The 25,220-nt window shown below is 39.2% G+C and overlaps 1 protein-coding gene across 6 annotated transcripts in view; it reads left to right on the top strand.

Annotated features, from left to right (window-relative positions):
- WDR37 (WD repeat domain 37) overlaps positions 1–25,220 on the top strand; it is a 54,213-nt gene that overhangs the window by 15,341 nt on the left and 13,652 nt on the right. For 3 of the 6 annotated variants that reach the window (XM_039352483.1, XM_039352481.1, XM_039352482.1), the window contains 10 exons: positions 40–136; positions 1,827–1,922; positions 2,069–2,133; positions 3,389–3,472; positions 14,612–14,747; positions 15,058–15,129; positions 15,946–15,990; positions 16,390–16,466; positions 17,274–17,511; positions 20,262–20,403. In XM_039352483.1, coding sequence (XP_039208417.1) covers positions 40–136; positions 1,827–1,922; positions 2,069–2,133; positions 3,389–3,472; positions 14,612–14,747; positions 15,058–15,129; positions 15,946–15,990; positions 16,390–16,466; positions 17,274–17,511; positions 20,262–20,403 — 1,052 coding nt within the window. The remainder of the gene's footprint in view (positions 1–39; positions 137–1,826; positions 1,923–2,068; positions 2,134–3,388; positions 3,473–14,611; positions 14,748–15,057; positions 15,130–15,945; positions 15,991–16,389; positions 16,467–17,273; positions 17,512–20,261; positions 20,404–25,220) is intronic. The other 3 variants (XM_039352486.1, XM_039352484.1, XM_039352487.1) reach the window with 3 other exon arrangements.

Here is a 25,220-nt window from a genome sequence, read left to right as displayed (position 1 = left end):
AAAATTCTCCCTTAACTGTGGTATTTTTGTTTTCCCTAGGATTCAAAGCTACCCTCATCCATTAGAAGTACACTTCTGGAACTTTTTGGTCAAATAGAAAGAGAATTTGAGAATCTCTACATTGAGAATCTTGAATGTGAGTTTATATTTGTGCAATTTTGGGGGAAAACGTTAACTTGGAATAAGATGCTGATGAAAGATACTAGATGCAAGACTATAATTCTGGATCTCTGTTCCTATACTATCGATCCTATGTGAACTCTGAATAGAAGATCTTACTTAAGATCTCTAATACTAATACTGATTAATCCCAGGGTAGATAGTTTGGTGCACATTGGCTCATTTAACCTAAAATTCCCATAATCCTGTTCCTTTAGCATTTTGGCTGTAACTGATGGCTATAACCCAAAATTTAATTACACGTACATTTGATCATTCTTACTTCAAAGCTTACTGGGATAATCATTCAGATATGTTAGTTTTTATATTTGCACTGTAATGCTAATTCATTTTTGCAAAAAAATAAATAAATTGTACACTGAATTTTGGATTCCAGTGAGCAATAGTTATGAGTCATTGCTTTAAACAGTAGCTATTTTTTTGCTTTTGTAACAGGTATGATTAAGAGATAGCATAGAAAAAGTAATAAGAAATGAAGAATATTTTCTTTCTCAAATAAGTCATCTATGAAAGTTATTTTCATTTTGTCTTTAGGACTGTATGAAAAAGGGAACATTCTATTCTCCATTATCTTATGAATTACATCCTAAGACTATTGTCCAATGGTAGAAAGTTTGGAGGGGAAGCTTGTTTCCGTCAGCTTTTTAACTTACTCAGGAACCCTGTGTGATTTGATTTCCAGCCTTGGGAAAGACCTGTCAGTACTCATCCAGATATTGATTTCCCCCTTCAGGTATTCTGTTGGCTTGGGAGTGAAGATCAGAGACCAAGCCTCTTTTGGGACAGCATGTATAGCCTAATTCCCCTTCTCTTGGTCTTAGAATGCCTGTGGGATCATGCTGTTTGTATTTGTGTGTGTGTATGTTATGTAAATAGGAACTGAAAATATATCTACAAACATCCCGGTACATTTGTAAATCCTCTCTAGTTGAGGAGCTACAGAGGCTCTTATTCATTACTTGTGTTCATTAATGTAACTTTCTGTTTGCAGATATCCAGACTGGATGCTGGATATGTTGTGTTTATTGTTTCCAGTTTGGAGCGGAATTACATTCAGAAACAAGTTATTTGGCAAGCAATGGCTTCCTGAATCCGGAAGGGAGATACCAAACCTTTCCTTCCTGAATTTTCATTTAGTTTTACTGATGGATGTTTTGCATCAACATGAATATCTTAGAAGCAGTGATTTTAGAATTAAGATCCATTGACAAAGTGTTATCCTAGATTTGGAGAGTTAATTACTTTCAAGAGCTGTGGTGGCGCAGTGGTTAGAATGCAGTACTGCAGCTACTTCTGCTGATTGCTGGTTGCCAGCAGTTCTGCAGTTTGAGTCTCACTGGCTCAAGGTTGACTCAGCCTTCCATCCTTTCGAGGTTGGTAAAATGAGGACTCAGATTGTTGGGGCAATAGGCTGACTTTGCAAACTGCTTAGAGAGGGCTGTGAAGCACTATGAAGCGGTATATAAATCTAAGTGCTATTGCTATATTATGTATTTTTTTATAATTGTGGCACACAAAGAAACACAAAAGATTACGAAATTATGATCCTGCTCATAATGGCCTTTGAGATAAGGGTTATATGGTAATTTAAAACTGTGATTAATTATTTTTCTTTGCATTGACATTAATTTTTGTGCTACTGATAGTACGCAGAGAGATTGATACACTTAATGAACGCTTAGCAGCTGAAGGCCAAGCCATTGATGGAGCAGAATTGAGCAAGGGGCAGCTGAAAACAAAAGGTAAGAAGAGAGTTGAGAAAAATACTCCTCTCTTAGTGGTTTTTCATAATTTAGGATGACAACCAGTTAGAAGGATGTTAACAATAAAGTAAGGTAATCTAATGTGTTTTAAAACAAACTTCTTTTAAATGTATTTGTTTCAACAGCCAGCCATAGTACCAGTCAGCTGTCTCAGAAATTAAAGACTACTTACAAGGCATCAACTAGCAAGGTATGAAATGTCAAGCCTTTTATTGAATTACAATATACTTACCAGTTCGGTTTTACTTACCTTTTATTACTGTCTGCATGAAGCTGAACTTTTGAAGTTGGTGCCATCCCGATGTAATCCCATCTCATGTTGCAGAGATTGGTGGGAGAGGCTGTGGGAGTCTGTGATCAAGATTAACCAAAGAATTGCCATTTGGTCTTGTCCTTTAGTCATAATTCAGTAAATAAATGATTAAGAAAAGAAAATAGAAAATAGAGTGACCAAATGAATTTATAGTAAAATGTTAAAAGCTTTTTTGTAAGATGCAAAGACAGCAAAGTTATTATTTTTATTATGAGAAATTCTTTAGCAGTTAATTATAACTGGGGTCACTTCAATTGTTTTGCTTATTAGTTCATAGTCATTTTTATTTTGGTCCTTTTCCAAAAATTATGTAGCATCTTCTGATTGTAACTATGATTAATTTGATTGAAACTTACAATTATCAAGCATGTATCAACTGTAAAATGATTACTAAATTACTTATTACCTGCAAGTAGTTTACATTTATGCAGGAGAGAAGGTTATATATTTTCTTTCATACTTGGAAATTATCCAAACTGTATAAACCAATCCAAAGTGGTTTCCACTAAGTATGTTAGGAAAGCAGTTTTTCAAATTTCCAGAATTTTCTAAGAATTTGAAGACATGCTTCCAAATACATCTGGAGAACATATTGGGAAAATATAGTAAGGGGAAGGTGTTTGGGGTGTTTTGGTCAATTTTTAATCTGGTAATCTTGGTGCAGAATTTGTAGTATCATTAAATTCTGTTTTCATTAGATCAAATAAGCAGCTATATTTTTTTTTGTTATTGCGCTGCCAGATTCAGCAGAAATTATCCCTGGCAGCTTTACAATATAAAAACAGAGTAAAACATATAAAGCTAATATAAAAAGTTTAAACACACATTTCCTGCAAGTATTTTTTTTTATAAAAATTGAAATTGTTTCTATCTGACAATCAGCTGTATACACATTGGTTATTTTTTAATAGAAAACATCTCTATCCTTCATCTTTCTGCAGTATTACTGTCATTATGCTCTTAAGGGATGGAAATGCATTTTCTTCTCTGTTCCAGTAATGTTTTCTTTAATCTATTAAAAGTAGAGTCTTCAGTTTCTAGATCATATATAAGTATGTATATTGTGTATTGTAAATTTGCTGTTCTTTGAAAGCAAGTGCTGAATGCTTATCTTTTCTTACTTGCTATGTAGCGCTCAAATTCTTTCCCAGGGAGATCAGGTGGACCTCGCAAATTCCACGTGGGAAGCTGGGAAATATGGGGTGGCGACTCCTGGGTAAATGCTTTGCTTCCCAGTGTGCCAATTTGCATGCCCAGCTAAACAGTAGTGAGTGGTGGAACATACAGAATCTCATTTCAACTAGTTTTTCTTCATGGCTATAATATTTATCAATTGGTGCTTACTTGCAGGCCTTTTACTGCTCATGTTAAATATTGCATATAGATATCAATTGTTAACAGAAGCAGTGTTTCCTGTTTACTGTTTTCATGGTTATTAGTCCCTGAGATTGGGTAGGTTACAGTTTTTATTATGGCAGGCATAATCTTTGCCTTGGTACAGTGTCAGCACACTATGTCTGCCTTTTTTGTTGCTATAATCTCAATTCAGTTTTGATTTTAAAAGTACTTTGTTGAAAACAATTTAAAGCAGTATCAGTGAACAATTTAGTCTGACTTTTAAAAACATAAATAAAATTATAACCTCTTCTAAAATTGCATGCGTGCAGAATAGCAGTACTATCAAAAGACAAAAATATGACTTAGCCAGCAGCTAAGGTAAATAGGAATGTCTTGAGCAGATGCCAAAATCTTGGAAGACACAGCACATGTTATAATTGAACAGGAAGGAGTTCAATAAATAAATAAATACATTTATTTTAAATATATATATACATTATGTATCTTGCTATCTGAGTGTTTAAGTAGCTCTTAAAGATAATGCAATACCTGTACATATCACAGTTCTTTGGTGAAGAAATGTTCACATTTGTTTGCCCCCCCAATGGCCTGATCCATATTACAAGCTTTGGTGGTGGCAAAGAGTTCCCGTTATGAACTTTGCGGGTCCTCTCTAGGTCTATTTCTTAAACAAGTCAAATTATAAATCTATAAATTGTCTGAACTGTTCATAAAAGAGAACTAGCTTCTACGGCTATTTCAACAATCTTTTGCTGTAGTATGGTGAAGATGTTTAAAATAATGCTTTGTAGTAATAGTAGCATTTATTGATTGCTGCAACATTAATAATAATAAAGCCATCTACGTTAACCAAATTCACAAAATAAAAGAATAAAATGTGTGGGCTGGGAACCTAAGAATTTCATAACTAATTTTAGGTGCTTGATGAGGTTTTCAGGAACAGTAATTCCTTCCCTGGAATACAGCATGGCAAACTATATTTAAAACTGATTGGCATCTGTAAAGGTTGTTTAAGTGTAATTTCTGAACCCACTATTTTCTGTGATTCCCAAATCTTGCTGCTGAATTTCAGAGGTGAATGGCTTATAAATGTACATCTTTTTTTAAATTAAAAAAATGAAATGAGAAATATGTTTGAAAATTAACAAGAAAACCTGAGAACATTGGCTTTATCCTTGCTGAATTATGCTCATGGGGATTCTCCAGTACAGGAGATGGATAATCCACGGATGGGTTTTCTCTGTCTGCCTGCTCTTGAGACCAAGTAGCCAAAGCTTGACATGCCCCCACTTCCTGTGGAGTCCATTCTTAACTTGGTCTCTGCTCGAGAAGACTCGTTTTGGCGTGGCTCTCAGCTTATCAGGTTAGACAAGAAATCCATTGATTGATTATCCCTTGATAATTGGCTTCCCCTTCCAAAAAAAAAAAAAAAAAATTGCCACCTATAGGAATTTAACCACAAAATTTTCTGGGGATCAGTCCTAATCTCAAACCTAAAATTAAAAAGGGGATTGGTGGGGAGGGAAACTTCCCCACAGATACCAGCCAGCCCCAGGGCTCTGGGGGGGTGGAAAGGGGGGGAAGAAGGCATCAGCAGAGACTACTTGCTGAACCTTTTCCCCAACCACTAAGTTTTCCTTGGGATCATCCCTGATCCTATATTAAAATTGAAAAAGGGGGTGTGGGGGGGGAAACTCCCCACGGATCCCAGCCAGCCCCAGGGCTCTGGAGGTGGAAAAGGGGGGGGGGAAAGGCATCAGCAGAGACCACTTGCTGAGCTTTTCTCCCCAACCTTCCAAGGGATTTTTTCCTCAAATTGGGGGAAAAATTACAATCTCCAGGTCCGGATTCAAACTTGAACTCGGATCATCGGAGATTCCCTAGCAGCCCAGGGCAACCGCGGGCGCCATTTTAGTTGCCGTTTTCAGGCAACAAAGGCAATCCCTGACTGGGATTCCCTTAAAACTTCACCAGCGCGCCAAATTTAAATCCCCGGGCACAAGCAGCTTCTGGGAGGCTGCGGAGCTTATTTTCAGAGGGAAACGAGCCGCGGCCACCCTCCTTTTTAAAAAGCTGAAGCACAGGAAGGGAGTAAGCCCCAACCAAGAAACGGAGGCTAGAGAACCCTCCTGGGATCCGCAAAGCCCGTTTTCAGGGAGAAACGAGCTGCGGCTGCCATCTTTTGCCAGAGGAAGGCAAACCGAGCTTAAGGAAGCTCCACATCATATCTGGAAGCACTGATAGAGGCGGAATAGGAGCGCACAGCCAGCGCTCCACCCCCGATACACACATATAATAATAGGACAAAATATAATAATAATAAAAATAAATAAATAAATTTTAAAAATAATAATAATAATAATTAAAAAAAAATTTTTTTAAAGCTAAAAATTAAACTGCAGGGCCAACAGGCCTAAAGGCAGAACACACAATATTATCATCATCACCATTGTTGTTGTTGTTGTTATTATTATTATTATTTTATTATTATTGTTGTTCCTATTAGTATAATAGTAATAATATTAATAAGAATAAATTCCGCTCTAGGTGACCGCCATTTGATACCTTGTTGTGTATTAAGTCAGGCCTACAGACCCTTTTGAGGTCGCCACTGATATTTTTTGCCTCCCTTTTCCTTTTTCTACTGGTGCACGTTGCCTGGTCACCTAAGGCCTCCGGGCGGAACCCAAAGAGTGGTTCCAAACGTGCCTTCGGTACCTCCCTCAGCTACCGTGACCTTAGCCCAGAGAGAATATTTTTGTTGTGGTCGGGTGATCAGGGGAACAGTCCTGGTACTTGTTCCAATTTCGCTCCCGCCAATACTTGCCTGCCTGAGCGTCTTCTCAGTTTTTCTGGGACTGCTCAAGCGGAATGGAGGGACCCTCGTTGCCTCAATCCATGAGCACGACCCCTCCATCTCCCAATTACGGCTGCAACACACCTTCTGACCAGAAGGCGGCAGGCAAGTGCAAAGCGAAGACAAAACACTCGCTCAAGAGGCCCTCCAAGTTGGCGGAAAAGCAAGCCAGCCGTAGGCACCAGGCCCTGGAGAAGGAGTTCTCCAGAGCGCAGAGGCAGGCCCAATTGGAATTGGTTCAAATAGCGGCCACCGAGATGGAATTACCATTGGGTCCATCCACATCAACCCAGAGCGCGTGGTCCATTCCAGGAACACCTCAACCACTGGATCCGCCATCTACATCAGCCCAACAAACAACCACGGCGGCAGGCACAACCACTGAGTCCATCTCTCCACCTGCGGTCACCACACCCAAAGGTAATGACATAAGGGACATCTGGGCAGATGGACGGCTAGAAGCCCTATTAACCAAAGTGGTGGACCGAGCCCTAGCACAGCGCTCCGCCCACCACGACCAGGGGCCCTCCACCTCAGCCATGCCACACTCGGAACTCCCCTCAGAGTCCTCAGGCATTCAGGAACCCGTCTCCCCGGCCCAGTCCTCCATGAGTGGTTATTCTTCACCACAAGAGGAGGATCAACCTGGGATCTCACCTTACCCCGCATTTTCCTGAAAGGGATCAAGAAGCCATGGGACTCTCCCGCTTCCTTCCCATCAGTGAGTGGTACGGACAAAAAATTATACAGCACTGCCACAGACCTCAATGAGGCCTCAGAAATACCTAAAGTAGATGAAGCCTGGACCCCCTTGGTCTCCCAGACAGCCATGGCTGGGGACCTAGTGGAGGCCCTTAAGGCAGATGACAAAAAGTGGGAACAAGCCTTTCGCAAAACCCACCAGACAGCGGCATGGGCCATCAAAGCAGCCACCTCGGCCTCCTTTTTTGTCCGGGCCACCCTCATCTGGTTGCAACAACTACAAACCATAGTTCCTATGGAGGACATACGAACACACCAGGACCTGGCTAAGATGGTAGCAGCCACGGAATACGCTGCAGACGCAACGTTCCAATCGGCCATTTTTTCATCCAGATCCATAGCATCCAACATAATTGCCAGGAGAATGCTATGGCTAAAACACTGGCAAGCTGACACCAAGGCTAAGTGGCGGCTAGCGACCGCCCCTTACTCAAGCAACGGTCTGTTTGGGGAGGCCTTGGACCCCTATCTTGTAGAGAACAAAGACAAGCGGAAGGTCATGGCACACTTGAACAAAAGGTCAGACAAACGTACCACACCTTACTTTCGTAGGCAGTCCTTTCACCAACCGACAACCACGCCTATCAGTCAGGCACCCAAGCCATTCACTCCCAGGCAGAACAAACCGTACGGCCGCCCCTACGACAGACCGGGGTTCCAGCCCAGACAACAAAACCAGTTGAGACGACCCTTTCATGGAACGGGTCGTCCGTACCGGAAGACAAAATGACTCCTACATAGACCTACCCATTGGAGGAAGACTAGCTCACTTCTTCCACCAGTGGGAGCAGACCTCCACGGACAACTGGGTACTACAAACCATCCAGTCCGGGCTGTCCCTGGAGTTCCTGGTCACACCCCCAGACCGACTCATCAACTGCTCGGTCTCCAGGAACCCCACCAAACGCAAACTCATGCAGGAGGCCATCCAACACCTGTTGGACATTCAAGCCATAGAACCGGTCCCAGCGGAATACAGAGGCAGAGGATTTTACTCCATCCTCTTCGTGGTTCCAAAGACTTCAGGAGGATGGAGGGCAATCCTGGACCTAAAAAACCTCAACCGCTACATCACATACAAAAAATTCAAGATGCAATCCCTTCAGTCGATCCTGGGAAGCATCAGAGAAGGAGACTTCCTGGCATCGATAGACCTTACGGAAGCCTACCTTCACATCCCCATCCACCCAAACCACCGCCGGTTCCTACGTTTCTGTTACGGGGGAAAACACTTCCAATACAGAGCTCTCCCCTTCGGTCTATCTTCGGCACCCAGGGTATTTACCAAGATACTAGCAGCGGTAGCCGCCAAACTGAGAAAAATCCCAATACGCGTCCAATGTTACCTAGACGACATACTAATCCAAGCAACATCCCTACAGACAGCTCAGGCGGACGTAAGGACCGTCATTCGCGTCCTCCAATTACACGGATTCTCAGTAAACTTTCAGAAGAGCCAGACAGTTCCCTCGTCCAGGCTGCTGCATCTGGGGGCCACGATAGACAAACCAACTGTATGGTCTATCTCTCCCAAGACCGGGTGGCCGGCATCAGGGAACTGGCTCGCTGGGTTCACAGGCAACGTTCAGTTCCGACACTAACACTTTCCCAATTATTGGGCAAGATGGTATCGGCCATAGCCATTGTACCCTGGGCCAGGCTCCACCTACGGGAACTACAGTGGTTTCTGCTCCCTTACCAACGGCAGAACACCAGCGCATCCAACCACCTAGTCAGGGTCACGGCACAAATCCGCAGGACGCTACGCTGGTGGTGCTCTCGGGCCGTGACCAAGGGGTCACCCTTCAAGGAACCAGTCAGAGTTACCATCACTACAGACGCCAGTCTGTATGGTTGGGGAGCCCATCTGGACTCCCAGTTTGTACAGGGACGTTGGTCCGCCACGGATCTGAGAAACAACATCAACTGGCTAGAACTCAGGGCTTCCACCTAGCCTTGCAACAATCCAAAGACAGAATCAGAGGCCACCACGTTCTAGTCCTAACAGACAACGTAGCAGCCAAGGCGCACATCAATCGGCAGGGGGGGACCAGATCAAAAACCCTGATGACAGAGTCACGACTCCTATTCAGCTGGGTAGAGCCCAATCTGAAGTCACTAAAAGCGGAACACATATCGGGGGTCAACAACCAGCAAGTGGACTTCCTAAGCCGCACCACAGTGGACCCTTCGGAGTGGGGGCTACACCCGAACTTGTTCCTAGACATCTCCCGCAAGTTCGGGTACCCGATCCTCGATCTGTTCGCATCATCAGACAATGCCCAGCTCCCCAGATTTTACTCTCGTTACTTCAACCCGCGAGCAGAGGGGACGGACGCTCTGAGAACTCAGTGGCCTCAGGGTCTGCTTTATGCCTTTCCCCCACTACCACTCATACCGGCGGTCATCCGAAAGCTGATTCAGGAGCGGGCAGAAGTGATCCTAGTAGCACCATATTGGCCACAGAGACCGTGGTTCGCCGACCTGATGAACCTGTCTCAGTCGCCCCCATGGAACATTCCCCCTCATCAAGTGTCCCTACACCAGGGAACCATCAGTCACCCGGAACCCCAATGGTTACAACTGACCGCCTGGCACTTGAGCGCCAGATAATGGCACAGGAACTATTCTCTCCTGGGGCCATTACCATAATTCAAGCTTCACGCCGTCCGGCAACAAACCGCATTTATGACTCCACTTGGAAAAATTTTTGCCTTTGGTGCAGGGAACGGCAGTTTGACTTACACAAACTCTACATCCCTCAGATAGTAGATTACCTCTTGGAGGGACTAGACAGAGGCCTCGCCCCCGCGACCATCCGCAGGCAAGTGGCGGCCTTGTCCACCCTCCTCACCTGCACGGATTCGGTTCCCTTAGCTCACCACCCCAGGATCCGCGCCTTTATCAAGGGCACCTATAACACCAGACCTCCAGTAATTCACAGGTACCCGTCCTGGGAACTACCGCGAGTCCTTCACGCACTCACTCGGTCACCATTTGAACCATTGGCGACCGTTTCCTTGCGACACCTGTCGCTAAAGGTGGCGTTCCTGATTGCCATCACATCGGCCAGACGAATTTCGGAACTGGCCGCACTGTCAGTCAGAAACGACCTATGCATTTTCCACAAGGACAGGGTGGTCCTTAGGTTAGATCCTGCCTTCATACCGAAGGTGAATTCACTCTTTCACAGGACACAGGAAGTAATTCTCCCAAACTTCTGTCCAAATCCAACACATGACCGGGAGCGGCAGTGGCATACATTGGATGTCCGCAGAGCCTTGCGGCATTATATAAAGCGTACAGAACCCTTCCGCAAATCGGAGGCCCTATTTGTGTCCTTCCAAGCGGGCACCTTGGGGCGGAAAGTTTCCGCGGGCACCATTGGAAGGTGGATCCGAAGCTGTATCACAGAAGCTTACAATGTATCATCCCTGCCGCCCCCAAGTCATCTCACGGCCCATTCCACCCGAAGCGCTGCAACTTCGGCGGCATGGGCTACCCAGGCGTCAATCGAGGAAGTTTGCAGGGCCGTGACATGGTCCTCGCCTTCCCCGTTTATACGACACTACAAGATAGACCGCTTTGCATCGGCGGACGCCTCCTTTGGTAGGAGGGTCCTCCAGCAAGTTGTCTCAGAGATCAATCTACCGGCCTTATCTGTTTCCCACCCCTTGGGACAGTGAGGCTTTGGTACGTCCCATCCGTGGATTATCCATCTCCTGTACTGGAGAAGGGGCGTTGGTCTTACCTGAACGCCTTTTCTCAGTACGGAGATGGATAATCCACACCCACCCCAAGGCCAGCAGGCCGCTAGTAGGGAGCTGAGAGCCAATACCTCGTCAATCATCAGCCAATTCGCCCTCGTTAAGAATGGACTCCACAGGAAGTGGGGGCGTGTCAAGCTTTGGCTACTTGGTCTCAAGAGCAGGCAGACAGAGAAAACCCATCCGTGGATTATCCATCTCCGTACTGAGAAAAGGCGTTCAGGTAAGACCAACGCCCCTTTCACTGTCTCAAAATAAATAATGATAATGAAAAAGTCTAACCTTCAGTTACCAAAAGGTTGCCTGCCCTTCTTCTTGGAAGTTCTTTGAATGAAATTTTTAACATTTTGTGAATGTAAATTTGTCTTCCTTTAAGTGCCTTATATGGTTGTGATGAAAAGACACATGAATCATTAAATGAAAGCCCAAGTAATGGTAATCTACAGTACAAGTTCTTCTTGCATTAACTTGACAGACTGAAATTGTGAGCAGGATGATTATTATAAGAAAGTATAGTGAATTTGCATTTGAAAACTGAGCATTTGAAGGGGAAACTGTCTCATTTGCTAGCCAGGAAACAGTCTGGTTTTGTCTTCTGTGCACAGTAGGATATGTACTGCTCTTAAATTTGTTTACTTAGTTCAGGTTAATCAACAGAATGTGCAACTGGTTGAACAGCATCTCCTTGACTTTACTGTCACATGATTAGAGTTCCTCAAATTTAAATCACATTTTTCAAAAGAGAAATTTAAAAAAACTCATTTTATAGTAGTGTAAAATGAGGAATTTCTAAATGCTTGTTTATGAACATAAGCTAAGAATTGAAGTGGAAATTTTAATAGTAGTGATTTAATGTGCATGTTAGCATAATTTCCTGGCTCTGTTTGCTGAGCCTAACTTGGTGACCATTGTACTGAGACAGTGGCTGGCCCCTTTGTTCATATTTTGAAATAGAGCAGAAAGTTTTGATGTTGTCCTGTTGGTGTTTGTGATCTTTGAAAGAACACTTCCATTATTGTTTTAAAAGTAAAAGGAAACTCAAAATATGAAATGGCATTAAAGATGATATTTTAAGGGAAGAGGGGAAAACACTGTAGTCCCTGAAAATTAAACCAGATAATTACAGGGGTACAGAAGATTTTTTGAGGAAACTAAAACAGTTTGGTAATTCATTTTATTCCTCACTATGTCTAATTAAGACTGATAAGGTATGTAAGACCTATTGTGATAATATATTCTACTGTTCCACTACTCTTACATAACTCCATTTTGTTTGAAGATGTGTATTAAATTTCAATTGAATTTTAATACTGCCTTGACAGTTTTATGCTTAATGCTACACTATGGTTCAAATACTAATCCCTTCCTAGTTCTGCAAGAATTAACCTGTTCCTTTTGCAGTGCATCTGTAGTAATTATTGCTTATACTGGCTTGGAAACAATTCTTCTCATTAACTACTAAATTATGGTTCCATCTAGGTCTCATTTCATTACTGTAAAGAGGTAAAAGCTGAAAACTATATTGTTGCAGCTTTTTCTAGTCCTTAAATTTTTTTCTCCTAAAATTTTAATTGAACATATATGTCTTATTTTATTTTTTTAATCACTGAACATTCCTAAGAATATTTTCAATAACAAAATTTGATAGATGTTTTGATATCTTTGATGACCAGATTATACCTTTTAAAATTTAATTATTAATTTAATCTCATTTTGGTTTAATTAGGCTTTTTTTTTAAAAAAAAACTATCTAGTTGATTCTCATTTTTAGGATGATTTTAGAATTTTTATATCTTTTTAAAATAAAAATTGCCTACAATATATACCTAGTCATTTACTGTGGCAAAGGTATCCAATTGTAATCTTTCACTGCTTTGAAATGCTCTTAGAATTCTATATTTCACAATAACATGAATATTGTGTCATATTAGACAGCCACATACCTCAGTTTACCATGAAGTCTGCTAGATCCAGCTTAGTGATACTTAACATAGTGCCATTAAAACCAGTACAACAGAAATGAATTATGACCCATTGGTTTTATACTATTCCCTGACCCCAATGCTTGGCAAAAAGCCTTAGGAAATTTTACCTATATTTCAAAATATAGATTTGGGCTTCATGCTCAGATGGCATAAAGCTAGTATAAAAGTTTAACAATGGCCTTGAGAAGGCAGGACAATTTAGTGTTGAAGAATGTGGTTGAGATGCTACAGATTTTAGCATAAATCATATAAATGATATAGCAAAGTTCTGATATGATTTCTGTCCAAACACTAAATAATGAAGGTGTATATCTGATATAAAAGTTAGCTCTATTCCCAATCTATTTATCTGAATTGGAGAATATTACACATCAGGGTCAAAAAGAAGAAAAAAAATTGTATAGAATAAGGCCGCTGGTGCTGTTTGTTAACTTACAAAGACAAAGGCAGCTATTGGAAGACCAAGCACAGAACTAGTTTTCTCCACTCTGCCATGGATAGAATGAGACTTTGACCACTTTGTGCCTTTTTCTGATGAGGGATGTTGAGTGGCTGAAATGGGAAATTCTTCCACGTCCTCCAGATGGATTGATTACAGTGGTGACCATACCTGATGTAGGGTGTTCTGAGCCTCAAACCATTTTTGCAGTTGCTCCTAGTAGGACTGAGCAGGTGGAACCTGAGGGTGAGACCTTGCTTGAAGCCCTACTGACTGGTAGTTCTTCATTCCTTCTCATTATGCTGCTGCATCACTCATGGATCGCCCTTTCTACCCATTAAAGACAACCCAATTATTGCATAAAAATTACTTTGGATGGCCACACTAGTATACCTCATATTAAGTTAGTATGCTCTAGCCAGCAAATATTACTGATTTATTTCTTCCAGTCCAGTGACTCAGCCACTTACCTAATCTAGTAAACTGATAGGCTGAGTCACTTAAGAGTGTGAACTGCTGCTTGCTTTTCCGTGCTGTTTTTTTTAAAAAAATATAGCGGTTCCGATTTGAAGGTGTTTTCTTCCATGCACCTAATACATTTCTTCATCTAAAGATAGTAAAATAAGTCATTCTTGCTTTCATGTTTCTCTTATTATTTTAAAATTTTGATTACATTATTTTTGTACTGGTTCTTGAAAACAACATCCCATTGTCATACAAAAGGAATTGGTCTGACTTCCAAGTTAATATGAATACCATTTCATATGGCTCTGAGCTTTGAATTTTTACGCATCTTTTCCATTCATCCCTCCTAACCCATTTGAGCTAGCTCTATTTAATAAGTTAGCTTGTATGGTGCATACAACGTATTATAGAAGAAAAAGAGAAGTGCTCTGCAGATTATATACACATATATTATCACAAGATATGAAAAAAATATCAGAAGAGTTGTATGCTTTTATGATATCCTAAAAAGATTCAATCTGGCCAAATTCGTCTGTTGGTACCTACATAGAACAGCATCCTAGCTTCATTCAGGACAAATTTGGTTCCAGAGAATATGCTAAAGCTTATGCATCCGTTGATTTGGCTATAGTGCAGTGCTTCAATGGTTCATATGTTGTGTGTTTGCAAGAGTTTGGGGTAATTTCTCTACCTATCAGATACCTGCCTTTTGTCTCCTTAGATAGTCTCCAGTTTCAAAACAACAACATCCAGAGCAATATGTCAGCTAGTGAAAGAGTATATTGGTCATCGAGATGGCATTTGGGATGTCAGTGTCACAAAAACTCAGCCTGTGGTGCTGGGGACAGCATCAGCTGGTAATAATCTTATTTATTGTTTCAGCCACAGATTGTATTTTTCATTTCTAATCATTAGGTTAGAACAGATTATGGTCTAAGCTTCATTCCCATATTATCTATCTATCTATCTATCTGTCCGTCCGTCCGTCTATCCATCTCTCCCTCTCTCTCTCTCTCTCTCTCTCTCTCTCTCTCTCTTTCTCTCTCTATCTATCTGACCATTTGTCTATCCACCTATCTACCCACATCCATCCATCCATCCATCCATCCATCCATCCATCCATCCATCCTTTTAATTCTTCAATTGTTTTTTTTTTAATTCTCACAGATCATACTGCTTTACTCTGGAGCATAGAGACAGGAAAGTGTCTTGTCAAATATGTTGGACATGCTGGATCAGGTAAGAATAAATAACTATTGGTGAATAAGAATCACGGAAACTTTTCTGTTATAATGGCATATATATTGAGTAAGAAAAGTTGACTCTTGGAATTTGTGGTAAGTGTGCAGTAGGGGTTTGGGTGGAGAATTTAAGAACCTCTTTGTGGGAGCCAGCAGGGCCTTATCCATTCTTTGTACCCTTCTCTGGGTGTCCCATTTCAGTAAGCATGAAAAATAAGTAGTTTGCTACCATTCAGATGTGAGAGTTATTAAGAAGATAAGATCTGTCTTTAAAAAAATCTTCATCACATTATAAAAACTAGATGGTAGAATTCTGTCATGCATCATTTCAAATAGAAGGGGAAATATCAGTTTTTAAAATATTCATGTAAAAAGCTTATTGTTCCAAACAAGGACAAATAATAGTTTTTAAAGTATTCATGTAAAAAGCTTATTGATAAAGATCAAGTCTAAAGGTGATCCCTAATGTACTCAATCCCACAGCTAGTTCTTGTCTGATGTTCTTATGCATGGAATAATTTCCCCAGGAACCTATATTACAGTGTTTATGGACTAGCTTTTCATGAGTCGGGTAAACTATTCCTTCTGTTGAGAGATTTTGTTCATCAATGCCCTATAAAATCTGTTTTTCTCTCAGTTATTATGTTTCTGTTTTGATATTAGAAATTCCCTCTTCCAAAAATATTTTTATTCTTGATTTTCTTTAAACCTAGCTTTTCCTGTTCAACAGTAGAGAAATCTAGTTCAAACTAGAAATTAGGTATTCTTCTAAATTTGTTCATCTAACATGTGTTTGTTTTTTTCTTTAATTCAGTAAATTCCATAAAGTTTCATCCAACAGAACAGGTGTCTCTTACAGGTATGTAAATAGTGTTTATCCTGCCAAATTATGTTCACTCAATACTTGAGAAAAAATGTGCCTCCTAATTTATTTCAGATTAAGTGAGAATAGGTTTAGAGTGCACCTGAGATTTTGGTATTGTGAAAAATCCATTTCAGTGTTCTTTCAATGAACGAGAGGAGAAGTTAGTTCTGTGTGCTTAATATTTATATTTCCAGATTGGAAAAGCCTGCAGGATGACTTTAGAGACTAGCCTGTGTGTACATTGTAATAATTTAAGAGGGCTTATATATTAGAAAAGAAAGCAGTTAGGAAAGAGGGAAGATCACTTATGCATATTGCTTGTTTCTACTTCTTTCCTGCTTTGGAGAATTAAAATCAAAATAGCTGTTCACAGACAATTAACTTATTCTACAGCTTCAGGAGATCAGACAGCTCATATTTGGCGATATATAGTGCAATTGCCCACCCCTCAACCTACCACAGACTGCAATGTAAGTTATGATTTCTAATATGACTTTTGGGGTTCTTAAAGTAGTGTTTATCTCTGTAGATGGAAATTAGTATTGGAGAAAATGCACTGTTTTTACATTTTTGTTCATTTATATCATTGGGGTGTTGTTGAATGCCTTCTTTAACAAATAGCAGTCTGGTAACATGTGGGCCATAAAGTTCTGGAATCATGACTAACCTAGCATTAGTGGAAGCTAACTAATATGTGACATTTCATAAAATTATGAAATCACACCTTTAATATTTACTGCAATTATATTGTTTCTCGGGAGAGTTGACCCCACAATCAGTTTCCTTGAAACAGTGCTAAATGTGCCAATTGCCATGCAAATTTAGAGCATGACTATAGGGTGGCATGTTGAATAATCAAAGCTTTATAAATGCTTTAAAGAAAATCTCCTTGGAATTATTTAGGAAAAATAATGTTTTTATTCATTTACTTCAGATGTCCCAAAGGACCAAAGTAGTTTAGAATTTGAAGGATAGCATCCCAGTAGCAAATAATAGGTACATGAAATAGTATTTTGTTTGCAAAATTCATCCAAAAATAAACATTCCTTTCTGTGTTTTCTGTTCCCCAAGTACTTATACACCCTATTCTTATTAAATTCATGTCTCTTTGAGTCTTCAACAGTTTGTCTTTTGATATCTCATAATATCTCAAGCTCTTTAGCTCTTCCTTTTCTCTTTAGAGACCTTTGTGTTTTGCACATATATTTTTGATGTCTAGAATTAATTGGACCAACGTGACAAATTTCGTGCAAATTAAATATTTTCAACATTAACAGCAAATGTCCGGTGAAGATGAAGTTGAGTTCTCTGATAAAGATGAACCAGACGGAGATGGAGATGGTTCCAGTGATTGTCCCACCATCCGAGTTCCTTTGACTTCCCTAAAAAGCCATCAGGGTGTTGTCATAGCAGCTGATTGGCTGGTTGGAGGGAAGCAAGCAGTGACCGCTTCATGGGACAGGACAGCCAACTTGTATGATGTAGAGACATCTGAACTTGTGCACTCTCTGACAGGTATCTTCTTTGGGGGGAAGTTTTATCTCCCCCCCCCACTTATTGGCTGGGTTAATTGTTGTTGGGCCTCTAGTTTTCTGTAATGCAAACTTTTCTTTGAGAAAAGACTGAATCCCACCGTTTATGACAGTTGTAAACTTCCGAGACGTTATATGTCATTTTGCTGCTTCTTTGAAGTCAGTCATTCTGCTTGTCTTGAATACTTGGGAAACCATATAATCTGAACAAGAAAACTTCAAAGAGAAAAATACTATATTTTCAAGGCTTTACATATTTATTAGGTATTTCTTTTCTTTAAGTTTTAATAACTTCCCTTGTATAGTCTCAGCAGGTGGTAGCATTGGGCTGCCTTTATTGAAGCTGGAAAGCTAAGCAGGGTCAGATCTGGTTTTCACTTCTGCGGAGCACTACCAGGAAACCCTAAGAATATAAACTCTCTTTTATGTTTGTGTGTATATGTGTACCTATGTATTTTATGAGACTACATGAAATAGCAGTGATAACTTCACTGTTTTATTTACATGTATTGTAAATTTATATTTTTGAATGAATTTTTCTTAGAAAGCAGGAATAAAAATTGCCATTATTTTTGTGTAGTGTTGTTTTCAATTCTTATAGTTATATAGTTATCCCTCTGTAGTTGCTACATAATCTTATTGCACTCTGGCTTTATCATTATAGGGAGCAATCTAATCTTTCTCTTCACTGGATGTAAAAATGCAAAAAAATATCTGCTTGGTTAAAAAAGATCCTGAGTAATTGTCCTTGCTAAAATTTGGGTCAGTAAAATAATACAGTGAAATTCCAGCTCACTTTATACTTTGTTTTAGGATTAATGAAGTAAAGAATAGTTGATGCCAACAAGGGAAGTTGATGTTTTTGATTCATGCTCTAAATCAAGCAGTTTCAAAAATGTTTTTAGCAAGTTTTAGCAATATCTATCTTAGCAGTTGGTTTTCTGAGGATTGGTGATGAAGTGGAGTTGTTAGGATTGCTTTTGCTTTTTGAAGGTGTAGAGTTATCCAGGGAGTTTTCTTGTTTAGATTATATAGTTTCCCAAGTATTCATCTACATCCTAAATCAGGGATGGATGTGGCTAAATTACAATTTCCAGCATCTTTCACTATTAGTTGTGCTTCTTCAGTTGCTGGAAGTTCAGCTGTATCATTTAGAACAGAGATTAGTAACCTTTTGCTCTAACAATTACACTTAATGTTGAGATATGTGACAGATAAGGTATTAATGCAACTTGTAGAGCAGATTTTTTTTTTCCATTTCAGGATAGGAAATGTAATTTCTTTTTGGAGAAAAAAAGAGGATTAACCTGTTCTAGAGCCAAATATTCCTGTTTTCCAGCATCCTGCCTCAAAACAATGGAGACTGTACCACCAATTTCTATTCCATAAAAATGAGTTAGAATAATTGGAAAAATCTGGAGACTGGGGGGGGGGAGTATATATGCAGATTAAGATATTTGAAGGCTTCATAACCATAGCTCTAATCCTAAACTATTCCTTGTTTTCAGGTTTTGGCATGGTAGAGCTAGTGTGTTTCTGCTGGTGACAAGTTTATCATTTTCTGATAGTTTATTGGAAGATCATATGATTGCAACTGGAGATCCTGAAAGAAAAATGGATTAACTGATTTACAGATGTTGCAACATTATTATTCTATAATCCTAAAATAAAACTTTATAGTAGACTTGCTATAAATTACATAGTTATATGTTGCTATAACTAATAACTATAATTTTATAAGCAGTAGTTTTAGCAGCCCCAAATTAAACTGCATAGAACTGGAAACTTGTTTAATATTAGTGTTTGAAGCTTTCTTGTTATACAGGTAAACTTAGTAGCTGATCTAATATGCAAAAATGCTCCTGTAATTGACACAAATATGTAAATATCTTCAGATAGCAGGCTGTTTTATGAGTTTCTGAAAGCATGCAAGAAGAGATGGCCTCTACCATGTTTAGAGAGCTTTCGTTTAATCATGGGTACATTTTGTTTACTTGGGAGTACCATTTTCATATAGGAACTCAAAATTTGTTTTACAGAATAAGGCATGTTCATCATGTTCATAAGTCATATCAGTACAAAAGTGATAGAAGTCTGTTCCCTTGCATTTTTAAAATGGCTGAATTTAGATAAAATATGGAATTTAATCCATATCATTCCAATAGGGAATAAGTAAGATTGGACAGAATTTTAATCTACCTTGGGTAAACTTGTTTTGCCAAGACCAGTGGTGGTGACCCTATGGCACGGATGCCAGAGGCGGCACTTAGAGCCCTCTCTATGAGCAAGCGCGCCATCGCCCCAGTCCTAGGCCTTCAGCTGGGTTTTATAAAAGCTTTTCGCTTTAGGCCTCTGCTGCCGTGTGCAAAAAAAAAAAAAAAAGGTTCAATCAATCAGTCAATTTCAACTTCTCGTGGGAAAAAAAAGATCTTGCAAAGTTGGAATTGATTGATTGAACTTTTTAGTCCCACCCAGTCTGCTGTTACCACCGCAACCATGCCCATCCGATGGGCCACACCCACCCAATGGGCCACGCCCACCTGGCACCTGACGATGCATAAGTGCATTTTGGGTTCATTTTGGGCACTCGCTCTCTAAAAGGTTCGCCATCACTGGCCAAGACCATTTTGGTTACCATCGAAACGTAATTGTTTCTCTGATGTTCTTCATCCCCAATTTTTGCGAGTAGGTCTGGCCTTTGCAAAGTAACAATGTTTTGCTTTGTGGTTTTAGGACATGACCAAGAACTTACACACTGTTGCACCCACCCCACCCAGCGCCTCGTTGTAACTTCATCGCGTGATACAACCTTCCGTTTGTGGGATTTCAGAGACCCTTCTATTCACTCTGTGAATGTCTTTCAGGGCCATACAGAGTAAGTGACAGTTTTGTCCTAGAATTTTTTTATATGGCAATTGTATTCGATTACTGATATGAGAAAAGTTTTCTATCTGAATTTTTCATGCTAAATTTAATTAATCTAAGTCGTCTTTTTCCGGCTTTCTAGCCTAATTAAAGCTTTAATAAATGCTGAAGAGAAGTAAGTTACATCCAATTCAAACATGAAAGGTCGCATACATTTTCAGTTATTTCCTCTTAAATATTTCTGTGTATAGATCAATTTTATTAATTTTGATCAGCAAATAAAACCGAGAGAAATGGAGATAATATTAAATAAACAGGAATCCAGATTAAATGTTGCTTTGTGTTTTATCATGGAATATGCTGCTTATGACTGTTTCAGCATTATCTTCTACATGTGGAGTAATCTTTTTATTATATATTTTGGTACATTTTTTTTCATCACTCTGTATTCATGAATTTGCTTACTGTTTGCTTCTGTATATCTTAACAATGTACTTTTATAGATATAATACTTGATATTCATTAATATAATTAATAGTTTAATACTTAAATCAGTTTTGCATCAAAAAGCTCAAGAATGTGTGTTTGCTTTTTTACTGTAATAATCTATTTGTATGCTGCTTTCCATTGGTAGAAACCTTGAAGGGCTGATGTTAATTCTGTTATCTTTGGCAATGCCATGAAGCTGAACATGTGAATGGTTTTTATGAAATCTTTTTCTAATAATAAATTTTTTGTTCAAGTAGTTCTTGCTTGAAACAAACGCAGAAGCTCCTATTCAGTTATTATTTTTTTCTCATAGGAAGTCTCAGGGAATATTCTAATTTTTTTATGGAAAGAATTCAAGGTCAAATAATAGCTTGATTGGCATTCACATGTGGCAAAGAACATAGATTTCCCTTTTTAATGTCTCTGGCACTGCATTGTAATCTGCATTTGCTGATGATAGTTGTAGCATTGATTCTGTAAAGCAGTTTTTTAAAAAAAATCTTGGAGCTTACTTTTAAATGGCAAAGAATGCTTATTGATTTTAAAAACCTAGAGGAAATCATATTAATCTACTGCTTGTATTTGTAGAGAATATATGTCTAGAAAGGCTGGATTAAGATATACTCTTTGATAACAAGTTGTTGTTGTTGTTGTTAATTGCGAAGTCGTGTCCGACCCATCGCGACCCCATGGACAATGTTCCTCCAGGTCTTCCTGTCCTCTACCATCTTCTGGAGTCCATTTAAGTTCTCACCTACTGCTTCAGTGACTCCATCCAGCCACCTCATTCTCTGTCGTCCCATTCTTCTATTACTCTCAATCTTTCCCAGCATTAGGCTTCTCATTAGGTGGCCAAAGTATTTGAGTTTCAACTTCAGGATCTGGCCTTCTAAAGAGCAGTCGGGGTTGATCTCTTCTAGGACTGACCGGTTTGAACGCCTTGCAGTCCAAGGGACTCGCAGGAGTCTTCTCCAGCACCATAGAAAAAGATTTTATAAAAACCATTCACATAGTAGAAGACATAATACAACTAATGCTCTATTCTCATAAAAAGTGACAATTGAATCTCTAGATGTTTGTTTAATGCTGCTGTTCTGTAAAAAAAAAAAAGAATTGCATGTTCTTTCCTTGGACAAGTGGTCAGTTGCCAAGACACCGAACTTATATTACTGAATGTGGCAGCACATTTTTAAATCACAAGTTGGAAATTTACAGCTGAAATGTAGTAAAACCCACAAACAATTTTGGGGCCATTGATTTTGTCCCCCAGCAGATGGCGCCTAAATCCTGTTTTGAAACTCAAAATGAGAAATATTTCTTTCTATGTTCAGCCTCTGTGAGGAATGCCATGCTTAATCATGGGGTTTGTTGAGGTTTTTTTAAAAAAGTTTTATGAGCATATTTCAGTAGGAGTTGCAAGTGCGTTGATTTAAAGTTATGTCTTCTAGGAAAAGGAAAAAAAACAGCATGGAGAAATAAGCACATTTTCTTCTGTGGAGTATAGTGACTTTATATCAGATGGTGATGTTAATGAACTTCCATGTGGTATTAATTGAATATACATAGTGCTTAGAATTAATTTGCTTTAATAAAGCTGTTGTGTAGGCTTAATGATACAGTATTGCTTTGCAACCAGAGGTGTCAGCTTCAGTTGTAGCATCATCAGGGAGCTTGGAAATAAGCACCACAGCCCGTACCTATAGCCAGTGTTCTGCTGGATGGACTGTTGGCCTAGAGATAGTCCTCGACTTACAACTACAATTCGGACCAAAATTTCTGTTGTGAAGAAAGATGTTTGTTAAATGTGTCATACCCATTGTCATAGCTTTTTTTGCAACAGTTATAAAATAAATCACTGCAATTGTTAAGCGAATCACGTGGTTAGTTAAGCAAACCTGGCTTCCTCCATTGACTTTGCATGTTGGAAAGCCAGCTGGGAAATGGTGATCACATGACCCTGGGACGCTGCAACCATCATAAGTACATGCCAGGTGCCAAGTGCCCAAGTTTTGATCACGTGACCCTAGAGAATGCTATGATGGTTGTAAATGCAGAAATTGGTTGTAAGTCATTTTTTAAAATGCTGTTGGAACTTGAAATTGTCGATAAATGAATGGTTGTAAGTTGAGGATTATCTTAACTCCATATCAGTTTTTCAATTATTTTCAGCAAGCATTTTAGAGAGGAGGATGGCATCTAGTCAGAGGGATGGAAAGGTGAGACTTGGATAGGTCAAGAATTTTATATAAAGATTAAGGACAGTTATGTGCAAAAACAAAAGAACTATGCTGGAAGAGACCAAATATCTATTTAACTAATGGGCAGGGATTATACCACTATTAGGACATGGGTGAGTAATGCTACTTCACCGATGTTTCTGGTAACTGATATCGTGGAATTTATGGTTATAATAACTGGAAGCTATTAGTAGCTGTGTTTTCCACCAGTCTATCCAATATCCATTTAAACCATTATAATTGCTTCAAGTTCCTACTTTGAATGTCTGAAGGATTAAACCCAGGCACTGCCTATTTCTTTCGCAGTTTCATTCTATCTGGTGCAGAATTTTATTTCTCCTTTTTTATGACTGTTTTTGATTTAAAATGGCTTGAGTACATTGTGGTCATTATCAATAGACCCAAGGATAATTCAGTGTTTGTTAGATTGCAGATCATTATATATTAAAGATATCATATCATAATAATTTCAGAAAAGACCTTAGAGGAAGTATGCTGAGGCAGGACTTGTAGAAATCAGACCTTGATGCTTGTGAACAGGGAATTTCATTTGCAAATGGAAGGAAATATTTCCAAACTCATTTCTAATCCAAAGATATGAGATTGATGCCCTCATTTTCTATTTTTATTTCATAGAACGTTCTGTAACTTTCAAGTAACTGAAATTAAATTTGCAAAAATAATGACTTGATTGGATTCAATCACTTCTTTTTGAAAAAGGTCTATATGCAACCTCAAATTAATGAAGACTTCCAGATGAGAGAAATAAACAGCTACCTTAAAATGATAGATAATAATAGAAAACAAAAAGGAATAATTGGAATTAAAATATATTGCTGAAAATATAGTAAATCTTTCCTATACTGAATATTGTCATATGTTTGCAAGCTCCCAGCTTTTCTAAATATTCCAGTATCAGTACTGATGTCCATTCAGATCTTTTTTTTTAATTGTTTAAAAACACTGATTTTTTCGCTCTACCATCTTGAATTAGTAGTGCTTCAGTTTTGTTAGTGATAGTTTTGCTTTTTATATCCCCTTAAAGCGACGCCAGTAGTTAACTTTGTATACAGGATACTGGTATTCTCTGTATAATATGTATGTTATAATTCCTAATGAGTCTTGAGAGTGTTGAAAACAGTATTACAATTGTTACATAATATTGTTCTTTAAAAAAAAGATATTGCATGTATCTGAATAACACATTTTCTAGTGTTTGTCATCAGCAAATGTTGCACCATAGAAAAAGCTCATAATATTTTAAAGGGAATTTATTGTTGATTGGAAAATCCAAGCATTCATTCATGATTTCTGATACTATACTATGTATGTATTGGAATGAATGATTAAATGAATCAAGGTCCCCCCCAAAATCTCCCCCTTTTTAACTTTAAATATTTTATTCTTGTTTTAATTGCCTCCTACTGGAATATAATATTTATATGGTTTTATGTTTTAATTGTACCCTACCCTAGAGGAAGATTGGCAGGCTCCAAATTGGATACATAAATAGATAAAACATATAAGTTAGAACATCTATTTTTATATGTAATAAACGCACTGCTTCCTGGAAGCTGGCCCTTTTATAACAGATGTATCCGTGTATCTGTGTTTAAAAAAGCTCTGAACTCTGTCTAAAATGTCATGCTGTGTGAGTGAAATGGACACCACAGTGTTAATTTTTTTTCAAAGCTGTTCCAAGCTGCACTCTGCATCACCATTTCATGGTCCAGCATTTTCTGCCTCATATTTTCTGCCCCCACCTCCTCCTACCCAGCCCCAATGTGAAATTTCAGCAGATTGTTATGCAAAACAGTTTTGTGTCTCTGTGTGACTGGGGAGACAGCTGTTAGTCCTAATGAGGAGTGCTAGCATTACAGTCTTTCTGTTGATTGAGACCCACAGAGGGAGCAGGATATTCCAGTTCAGGCAGCGGTGTGTGGTGAGAGAATGCCACTTTGTCAGCTGGAAGTACATGCTCTGGTGCTTCCTACGACAAGATAAATGAGTTTTGCTGGGGTTTGGCAGAGTCTGAAGTTTTTCCGGAGAATGGTAGTAGCACACCAAACTCCCTTTGGGGAACCCACCATATTAGGGTGTC

This window comes from Crotalus tigris, unplaced genomic scaffold (assembly GCF_016545835.1).
Source record: "Crotalus tigris isolate CLP2741 ecotype Arizona unplaced genomic scaffold, ASM1654583v1 scf7180000018435.730608, whole genome shotgun sequence".
In the NCBI taxonomy this organism is placed as follows: domain Eukaryota; kingdom Metazoa; phylum Chordata; class Lepidosauria; order Squamata; family Viperidae; genus Crotalus; species Crotalus tigris.
This window is presented reverse-complemented; position numbering and strand designations above follow the sequence as displayed.